Here is an 11,102-nt window from a genome sequence, read left to right as displayed (position 1 = left end):
AATATTCAACTTATTTTTCTTAGTGGTGATGTATGTCCTACTCAAGAGAGGAGAAGAGCGTATACACATTGTTTTTCTTTTAACAGGTAGCGTCTGATTTAAAGTGTGTTTGAACAGTAATTAAGTTACTGATTGCTCTTTGTTAGAGCATTCATGCCAAACAAAGGCGTGGGTTATTAGAGAAAACTATGGGGAAGTAGGTGTGCAGATTCTCTCGCCATACAAGAGAAGCTGCGGGTGTAGTTGCGGAACTTTAGGATGTTAGAGCATGTTAAGCACATCAGTCCGTGGAAAAATTTTCCATCTTACAAGTCTTAAACTTACTTTTTCTATTTTACACGTCTATTTTTACAAAACACCCACATCAGTTTGTCTATTATACACATTTATTCAAATAAAATATTAATTTCTATACTACAGTGCTACAGTATCAGGCAAAGTCTTGCTACAGTACCGGAGAGAGAGAAAAATATTAAAAAATGATATACACATGCTACAGTGCCCGTGTAAATTTACACGGGTACTGTAGCTCGTGGATAATTTTAGAAGATTTTGCAAGATTTTAAACGAACTGATGCGGGTTGTTTTTGAACAAAAATGTGTAAATTTGAGCATTTTTTCTATTATACATACTTATACACGGACTGATGTGAATGCTCTATTCATATTGGTGGTGTTAAATGGCCAAAAAGTTATTTTAGCGCACCACAATCAACAAAAACATACACATTGGAGCTGTCATATTTGAAAAAAAATGCGATAACTTGTTACAGTGAACTGATATCAGTTGTCCATTGTTATTCCATCTCTCTTATCTTAGCCTCTCTCTAGGTCGTGGGTTGCGGTGGTTGGGTTAGTGGTCATGTCGTAGGTCATGGGTTGCATTTGGTGTGGTGGTTTAGGTTGTTGTGAGAATGAGTTTATAGAGGAGTTGTTGTGGGTATGGGCTGCGATTGCTGTGGCCTGTGGGTGCGGGTATGGGTCATGCAATTTTGGGTGATTTTCTGGGTTTTCATGGCTGCAATTTCATGGTTGTAATTTGTGTGTTTTGAGGTTTTATGGCTAGGATTTTTATGAGTCTTGCAGTGAGATTTGTGGGTGATTTTCTAGGTTTCTTGTGTGATTTCATTAGCAGAGGACGACAATGAAAGAACGGGAAAATGTGGAAGAGGCAAAGACAGGACATGGAAGTGGAAGTGGTGGTTGTGTTCATTGTGGAAGTGGTGGTGTGGCTGTGATGTAACGTTATTCTTGTGTGGTTGTCCAATTCAAACTTTATATTTTTAAGTCCCTTAAAAAAAAAAAAAACCTTTATTTTTTTTAGAGAGAGAGAGAGATGTGAAAGAGGACAAATCTAAGAGAAGAGTAGCAAGCAGGTCAAGCATAGAGAGGTGGATTCTATTGGGTTTTTGCTATGAAGAAACAAACATAGAATGTTGAGAGGGGGGTTTTGTATCTTCTACTTTCTTCTTCTTTTTTTTGCCGACTAAATCTTACACTTGCACCTGCAATTAGAGAAATTTATTTTGTGATTTTTTAATAAAAAAAATGTCACATTACTAAAAAAATGTCAAGTTATTGTTCTGTTAGTCATGTAAATAACATCACTAACGGTAGTTAGTAAAAGAATTAATACAACTCAATTTTAAAACTTGAGGGACCAATTGTGCTCGCTTCAAACTTGAAGGACCAATTGTGCAGGATAAACTTGAGGGACCAACATTGTAGTTTCGCCAATTAATTAAGAACAATAGATACGACTTGTAGCTCCATTGCTTTACAACCAGAAACTATATGTCGTTTTGATAACTAATGATAAGCCAAAAATGTATTGACCCTTTTAGTAAATTAATCAATTAATTAGCCAAGTTAATTAATTAGATTCAATTACATGCAATAAGCATGTTAGTACAAACAAATTACCAACTAAGTTAAATGCAACGGAAAATAAATTTGACACAAGTGATTTGTTTACGAATGAGGAAAATCACTGAGGCAAAACCTCACCAGATGAATTTAAAGTCACCATTCCTGAGAATCTACTATTATCAAAACAAGTGGTTACAAGTAAATGAATCAGTATCTTATACCAACCTACAGTTGAACCCTTACCCTAATACTGAATCTAATGCATGGCTCCTTTCAATGCACAGCTCTAAGTACGTGACTAATCAATTGATGCACGGATCCCAGTACATGACTAACACTTCAACTTGAGAAGGATGTTGGCTGCAAAGTTCTTTAGTTCATCCACACGATGAAGATCAAGAAGCTCATTGGTCACAAAACCTTCTCACAAAACCTTACGGCGTACAAACGCAGCAGCTTTTTCAAGATAAAAATGAATTAGAGCATATGTCTCCGGTCACAATATGCTTGCATAAAACCTTTGCATCAAGTTTCATTAACCGAGACGACCCTTAAAATAATCCTTATATATGTCTAGGGTTGTGAGGAAAAAAAAAACCTAAACACATAGCATGGATATACTTGAAAAACAGATTTGGAAATCTGATTTTCGTAATTCTCGATAGATACAACTATCGAGCTATCTGTTGAGTTTAGAAAAATTAAATCTCAATAGATACATCTGTCGAGATATCTGTTAAACTTTAATGAACAACACTTCTTCACTTGATTCTGAGACAGATTTGCATGGGTTCAATACTTGAACTTGAACTCTTGTTCCTTGAAGTATTAAACACATCCTAGATCTACCTAATTACAAGTAAAGTGCATTTTGTCAAATGATTAACCAATTCTAAATGACATATGTTCATAACATGTTCCATATATGTCCTAACAACTAAGGTGATAAGCTAATTTAGGGATACTTTATAGTTGTAATGGATTTTTTTTTTTTTAACCAATGAGCAGTAGAAACTAGGAAAAAGAAAGAAAAAAAGTGCTCAATTACAAATGTACTTTTTAATTTTGCCTAAAATTTAATTCAATAATCTACTTTCACTTTCATTCAATTCAATCCTAAACTTTAAAGTTTATTCAATCCAATTTCTTCCTCAATTTTCGTTATTCAATTTAGTTATGGTAGAAAAAGTATTACAAAGGACTATATAGAAGGTCATATTTTTCTTCCTTTATTTTTTTTATTATTTTATAGTCGAGAGGTGCAATATATACATATGCTTTGGATCTTTTTATGACAATAATTAAGGATCACTTAGGTTGCGTTTGGACAACTTATTTTTTGCCAACTTATTTTACTATTCAGTTTATTTTTACTATTATTTATGGGTTCCATTACACTTTTTGGTACTATTCATTAGTCTTACTGTACTATTTCAACTAATTTTTTCCCCTTTATTTATAACACTTTCTGTAAAAAGTTTTCAATTTCAATAAAATAAGCGGATTCCAAACAGACCCTTAATAAGAAAATCCGTTTTATAGTTTGTATCTATAATCTTATCTTATCCTTCGATTAATCAAATATCATTTTGAGATAAGAAAAGAACGGTTTTTTTTTTTTTTTTTCGTTATGTACAATCGAAAAAAAAAATATAACGAAAAAAAAAAAGTTCGGTGCTGACATAAGGATAAGGAAACCCTTTTTTATTTTTTTTTTCTCTCTCTCTCGAAGTAAGAAAACCTTGGCTTAGAGCAAACAAAATCCTAAAGCTTTGGAACAAAGAAGCACTACAACATCCATTATAGAAATAGAAAATAATTTCTTATAAATTAAATTTAACTTCCATTACAATTTATTTCATTTGCATTGATTTAGAGAGGGGAAAACAAGAAAACGAAATAAGTTATTGTATTGTAAGGGCATGCCAACTTAAATATGTGGTTATAAGTTGACAATGATGCGGTAAAGGTCAGATCCGCAGCTTCTGCGGAACCAAACAACGGAAATATACAGGAAATAAGAAAAGCTATACAATTCTACTCCGATCTATGGTTTTTCAAGCCATGATCAAGACGAAGAGAAGAGATTAAAGAGTGCTATAGCAACTCTTGATGAAAACATACAGGTTTCATTATAATAATCAATTTGAAAAAGCATAAGCTGCCTTTTCCCAAGGTCCTCTTACACCCTCTTATAATAGAACCTCACTTACCTTACGATTAGGATTCCTAATCAAACTAGGAAACATAATAAAGATAAAGATAAACTAGGAAAGCAAATAAATCTAAATCCTAATTCGAATTCAACTGAAAGACTAATAAGGGAAATAACTAAATTGGAAATTTCCTGCTTTCCAACTTCTATGTTTGAACTTCTTTTGAAGATAGACATCATCCTTGTGCATGACTGGCATATTAACCTTAAATAAGGAATGCCATCAATCCCTTAGTTCTCGTTAAGTGCCAAATCTCCAAGTTTGCTACTGCAGAATGCATCGTCCTTATTAGATGTCCCTACATCAGACAATAACTTGCAAAGCAAAAATATATAAATCCCGAGTCCTCTATGGTAGAGTCTGTTCTCCCTGTTGTGGAACCGGTAGTGGCACTCGAAATTTTTCTTTGAGGTCCATATGCTCTATCAAAAGCCAAACGTGCGAAAGAAACTCCCCACCTTTTCGGAGCTGTTGAGCGTGGTTATTTCCTTGACAAAGTGTTGCCACACGAGCTAGGTTCTCAACCCAAAACTTAATCAAGATATCCCACTTTTGCTCTTCCTTTTCTCTTAACTTTTGTGCAACTGCATATGCACATGGTAGGAAATTGAAACCCCATAAACGCTCCTTGACAAGTTTACCATTGTCTGGTTCTATTTCGGGGTAAGTCGTCCTGTCAGATAGGCGTATCATCAATGTTTCAATAACATTGGGCATTGGTGATCCGAGGACAACCCAACTTTGGAGATCAGCCTGAATGTAGCTACATGATTTCTGAAAGGTGACCTCTGCACTTCCCACTGAAAACATGAAAGGACACAAAGCAAGTATGTACATCATATAATGTGATATCTCCTTAATCACATGTCGTTTATGATCCAATCCTGCATTGATATCATTATCCGTGTAAAAGCAAATTTCCGTTGCAAGGTGCCAGATGATTATGCTTTCATCAATATCCACGTTTACGTTTTTATCCAAAGTTAAGTACTGGTTATAGTCTTCAGAAAACCCTGGTCCATCCAACTCTGCTTTTTCTAGAATTGTTTCCCAAACCAAGCTTTTCAGTTCATCAGAAATCTGCTTGTTGGTCTTATAGAAAAGCATCTCTAGCTCTGTTTTTAGTTTTGGCAATATGTGAATGAAGAACCACACTCTTAAGTCAGCAAAGATTTTTGGGGTTCCCTGCAGAACTATTCCAGGATTTTTTGAGCCAAAGCTAAGCATATTGAATTGACCAATTGTGTTTGACCACTTTTGTGCAAAAAATTGATCACTGCTCATTTTTGGTCTCAAAAACTTTACATTCCTATATAACCATCGATGTGCCATATCAGAGGCAATCAGTAAAATCACAGCATATATCTCTATAACTAGAGCTCCGCCCAGTAGAATGTAAGTAATAATCAAATCTGTTTGCAGGTGTTTGTGCCTCTCATTTATGACGAAGAATACAAACACTAAAACAGTGGAAGAAAAAGTGATGCCGCGGAAGATGCAAACCCAAGCCTTAGAAAACAAAGGTGCCTTTGTGTAGAAATCATCATATGCAAGTCCAAGATAAATCTCAATCATTTTGAATACCTTTTGAAAATCAAGATTTTTTATAGTTTTAACTTCGCTTGTGTAATGCGTCATCTTCTGATTTTGAAATAGAGGTCTGAATTTTGGAAAATTTATTACAAAGTTATCATATACATCAAATCCATCAAATGTCGCATTTGCATACTTTTTGGTTGAAATAAATGTCGTACCTTCTGTAGTGTCATTTGCCAATTGCATGGCAAATATCCTTTCTGCATACTTAATGAACCCAGCAACAAGCATGGGAATAGTAAGAAGCGAAAGCCAATGGTCCTTCAGAGACACCTTCAAAGACGTGATAAAGATGTAAAATGCCGCACTAGATTGAACAATTAGTCCAAGCAAATGCCTTAACCACAATTCGTTGTCTTGTATTGCATAAGCTGTGATTGTGTCCTGGCCACCAAGGTGCAACAACATAAATGGTGCCCAGAATGTCATGAGCTCATTATGGACTTCAGAATCATTGCCAGAGTTTCTTTGTTTACTGGAGATGACACCCAGCGCAACAGTTGCCACTGAATCAGCCACAAGGTAGCAAAGCCAGAGGAAGATATGGATCCACGTTTTAACATTATATCTTCTTTGTCTACCAAAGTGAAAAAGAGAGAGTTGCAAGGTGAGACTAATAAGGACCAGAACTCGTATCTCCCAATTATTCCATAATTTTTGCAGAGACTCTGGAACAAGGACAGATCCAAGAGTTCGAGTGAGGGGGGCCAAAGTATGAACAAGTAAAAAATATTGATGAAAATTCAAATTAGTGTCCATTTAATATTAACAAACTATCAACAAATGAAAAGACACAAAAAAACTGTTTCTTCACATATTGCAATGCAAGTATCAAAAGAGAACTTGACCATTTTTTAAATCTTGGAAATCATTTATGATTTTTTCATATTATATGTTGTGACAATTTCCCTTTCAATGTATAAAATCAAAGAGTTGGTCAATTTTTTTTTTTTTTTTCCATTTTAGTGCTTAAAAAAAATGTAAGGAAAAATCACAAATAAAAAAAAAAAAAAAAAAAAAAAGCTAATCTAAAAGACTAATTTGTTATTACGATTGTTGTTCATATTAATGATTTATGTCTAGCATGTCTCTTTGATATAATTATAAAGATGCTAAACTAAAAGATAAAACAAACACAACAATGTCTACTAACTACACTATATATTGAGTGATGTCAATGATACTACAAATTTTACTACATTTTACAAATATGTCACCAATGAAAAGAAAAAAGGGAAATTGTTGCATGGTGAGATTGACAAGGACCAGCATTTGTATCTCCCATTCCATAATCTCTACATAGACTCTGGAACCACTTCAAAATGCTTTCTCGTCTTCAAGAAAATCCAACTGTTCAAAACTTTACCCGGATTTAAACCAAAACATGCATATTATTATATTTTGACAAGACATGAACTAAAATTTAGTTAGCATAGGACTAGTCAAGGTAACAAAATATGGAAATTAAAAGATACGAAATTTTGGTACAAGAAGTTTTTCTAAATTAAGCTAAGTATATGATTACATATGTTAATTTTTTTTTAATTTAAATTATAGTAACATACCTGTAGTTAACATCTTCCTTCATACAGGTTTTGAGATCTTCTAGATGCCTAACTTGCTTGGATAAGAGTTTCTCCTACAAGCATGAAGCATGAATATATCCTTTGCCTAGTTCAACTGTTTTTATATATAAAAAAGAAATAAAAGTAAAGTATTGGTCATAAAGAAAACAAATGATAAAAGCATATATCAATTCCTTGCTTGTTGAAAATAACGGAAAAAAGGAAAAGGAAAAAAAAGTACCAATCCTTTGTGTCACACCCTCAACTAGGAGGAGGTATATCATGCACCCTCTTACATGGGGTGAATCCCACAAGTGTGTGAGAGGGAGGACTCATGTATCCAATACATGGTGCATTTTTCCCTCAACCAAAGCAAAAGCTACGCACGCTTATAAAGTTTTCACCCTACAAATGTGCAAGGCCTTCCAAGAGACAACCAAATATCCTCAAAGAAAATTTCATCAAATAAATACAAAAAATATCCCCAATAATTCAATTCTCAAAGATTTCCACAGTATAAATAGGAATCAGATCCCAAAACTCATGTTCAATAATGCTAATAAGCCAAAAGAAATATGACTATTACAAGACCATCTCATCCCAAAATTACTAAGTTCTTTCCATGCACATATCACATCAGCAAAAGTCCCAAACTTATTGTTCTTCATAATCTAATGGCCTGTTTGGATGGAGGGGGGAATGAGGGGGAGTGGAGGAGAGTAGAGTAAAGTTAGCTAAAAATAAGCTAATTTTGTACTAAATCTACTCTACTCTACTCCTCCTCCTTCCCCCTCAATTCAAACGGACCATAAAATTGGAGGGGAAACATGGGATGAGTTTGACACAACTCAATAAGTAAGTAACCAAAATCCTATCTAGTAGGAACAAGCATATTCATACATAAAGTAAATGAACTTACATTACAAGGTAATTAGTAATTGAATCAATCCATGCCTACTCAAAATTCCTGCAGTTTCCCAAGACCACTCCAACATAACCTAAGCCCACCATAATTGATTCAATTACTAACTTGTACAACAAAAATACTACCTCTAATGTCTCATGGAATTGTCATCCATACTTGGAGTTGCAAATTCCTCTACATTAAAGTTCCCACAGACATTCTTGATTTCATTGTAAAAGACTACCCTATATAAATAAAACATCAGATTTCCATTGTCCATCTAAATTAAACTAACCACACCGAAAGTCTAAGGCTGAGCTCATGGCAAGCCTAGACTCTCATCTCCAAGACAAAAGTATACAACCTCAAGGAAGACCCACAACACCTACGAATACAGGTTTAATTTACACCCAGAAACAAAAGCAAATATGAAATGTATGCACCAGAACAAATCTAAAACAATAACCCATCTTCTCCATTTGGTTATTCAATGATTGTATGCCATAGAGAAAGAACCTCAAAAAGCCAAAAAATTAATATAATGCTAAACTTTTCCACATTCAGAACAGGAAAAACCACCAACACAACATTCTTCTCTTTCAAAAAGTGTAACAAAGCCTGGAAAAACTATAAGTTTCATTTTCTAATAAACAAAAATGACAAAAAAACAAATACATAATACTCAAATTCAATTCCTTTCCTTTTCCTCCATTTTCAGAGCAACCAAAAAAGAAATTAGAGCCTTAAAATTTCATCAGAATCTCACACTCGTAACCGAAAAGCACAAGATAGAGAAGACAACACCACAATTCGAACTCAAAACCAGTGATTGAATCAACAAAGAGACGCGAAAACTACAGTACGAGATGCGAGAAAGCTGCCCACAAGATGAAGTTTGAACTTACAGTGACGTTGAGCGGACTCTATTGAAGCTCTGAACCGATACTTCGAGAGTGTGTCATTGCAAAGCGTTAGTGTTTGAATCGAAGAGAGAGAGAGAGAGAGAGAGAGAGAGAGAATCAGTGTATCTTTGTGAGCTCAGAGAGAACATTGTGTTTTTAGTAAATGTGAATTCCTAGTTCAAGGACCAAAGAGTTTCTCAAAATAAAAATAAAATAAAATAAAATAAAAGACCAAAGAGGAAAAGAGCCGTTGACTCGAGGGAGACAATCAAACAACAGTAACGTGTGAGTCCCGCGTATTTAAAAAATTTTTAATTTTTTTAATTTGCAAGATACTGCTGCAACGAAAATCAAGTGAGTGTGTGTAAAACTCCCTGTTAGATACTTGAACTTTCGCTCTTGTCTTTACATTTCATAAAATATTTATAATTGTAGAGTCATTATCACATCACAAATGTGCAGTGGTAAAAAAAAAGTTTTAATATTACCTTTAGAGATATTATCTAGTAACAAATGTACATGAGATATCTATTAATTTTTCCGTGTTTTTTTTTAATTACAATTAAACCACTTAATTCAGTTTTTAACTCATTCTCACATTTTTAAGTGATGAGTTATGAGAACTGAGAAAAAAAGGAGTAATTTTAATACCACATAAAATGTCATAATTTTTGTGATAATTATTATATATGTCAAACTGTGACTGGTTGTCTGTCACTTTTATATAAATCTACTACTTTTTTTTTCCCATTTCACAATTTACCATGTGGATAGTTGTGGCGCAAGTTATAGTGTTTTATGTGGATTTTTGAAAAAATAACCAAACAAAGAGAAAGAGGTGAGGCACACGGAAAAAAAGAAAAAAGAAAAAAGAAAAAAGGGAGATGAAAATTAAGTGATTGAGGAATGAGGATAGACCAAACATTGCTGTAAGTTATTGAGTTCTTACCTTAAAAAGTGAAAACTTGTGGCCTGGCCTCCTCTTCTGAAATTCTTTGGTGTATGAGGTAGAAACACAAATGAACCTTACCCTAGCTACCTTCATAATTATTAAGGTCGCTAGGGTATAAATATAATAGTCCCACTGTCAAAATTAGAAAGTTACCCATTTATTATTATTATTATTATTATTATAAATTGGGTATACAGTTTGCCTTGCGCAATGGTTTCTTTAAAAAGTGCATTTGAAGCCTTTCAAAAAAAAAAAAAAAAAAAAAAAGTGCATTTTCCGCGTATTTAAAAAAGTTTTAATTTTTAATTTTTTAATTTTTTAATTTTTTATAAAAGATAGAAATTTTATTATAAACCCAGTTTCGTATACTTGAACTCTGACTTTTATCCTCATACCTCACAAATATTTATACTTGTAGAGAAACCATCGTACCAAAGGTGTGCGGTAATAAAAAAAAAGTTTTAATATTACTTTTAGAGATATTATCCACTGACAAATGTGCATGAGATATCTATTAATTTTTTCGTGTTTTTTTTTATTACAATTAAACCACTTAATTCAATTTTTTTACTCATTCTCACATTTTTAAGTGATGAGTTATGAGAATTGAGAAACAAAAAAAAAGAGTAATTTTGGTACCACATAAAATGTTATAATTTTTGTGATAACTATCATACATGTCAAACTGTGACTGATTGTTTGTCACTTTTATATAAATCGACTACTTTTTTTTTCTTCTTTCACAATCTGTCATGTGGATAGTTGTGGCACAAGCTATAGTGTTTTATGTGGATTTTTGAAAAAAATAACCAAACAAAGAGAAAGAGGTGAGGCACACGGAAAAAAAGAAAAAAGAAAAGGGAGACGAAAATTAAGTGATTGAGGAATGAGGATAGACCAAACATTGCTGTAAGTTGTTGAGTTCTTACCTTAAAAAGTGAAAACTTGTGGCCTCCTCTTCTGAAATTCTTTGGTGTATGAGGTAGAAACACAAAGAGAATGAACCTTACCCTAGCTACCTTTTTTTTTTTTTTTTTTTGAGCAGTACCCTAGCTACCTTAATAATTATTAAGGTGGCTAGGGTATAAATATAGTATT

General features: G+C 33.4%; 1 protein-coding gene across 2 annotated transcripts; it reads right to left on the bottom strand.

Moving 5' to 3' along the window:
- Positions 1-3,978: 3,978 nt before the first annotated feature.
- Positions 3,979-9,225, bottom strand: LOC112001013 (uncharacterized). Of its 2 annotated transcripts, none has more exons than XM_065766953.1 (3): positions 9,056-9,225; positions 7,247-7,361; positions 3,979-6,349 (listed from the first exon to the last, which is right to left on the bottom strand). In XM_065766953.1, the coding sequence occupies exons 2-3, from the start codon at positions 7,257-7,259 to the stop codon at positions 4,434-4,436; spliced, it is 1,929 nt and encodes a 642-aa protein (XP_065623025.1). In that variant the 5' UTR covers positions 7,260-7,361; positions 9,056-9,225; the 3' UTR covers positions 3,979-4,433. The 2 variants fall into 2 exon arrangements, with proteins under 2 accessions (XP_065623025.1, XP_065623026.1); XM_065766954.1 differs by having other exon boundaries at positions 7,247-7,320.
- Between the last annotated feature and the right edge of the window lie 1,877 nt (positions 9,226-11,102).

Source organism: Quercus suber, unplaced genomic scaffold, assembly GCF_002906115.3.
Source record: "Quercus suber isolate HL8 unplaced genomic scaffold, Cork oak 2.0 scaffold_760, whole genome shotgun sequence".
Classification (NCBI taxonomy): domain Eukaryota; kingdom Viridiplantae; phylum Streptophyta; class Magnoliopsida; order Fagales; family Fagaceae; genus Quercus; species Quercus suber.
The sequence above is the reverse complement of the archived record's forward strand: the minus strand, read 5'-3'. Positions and strand labels throughout refer to the sequence as shown.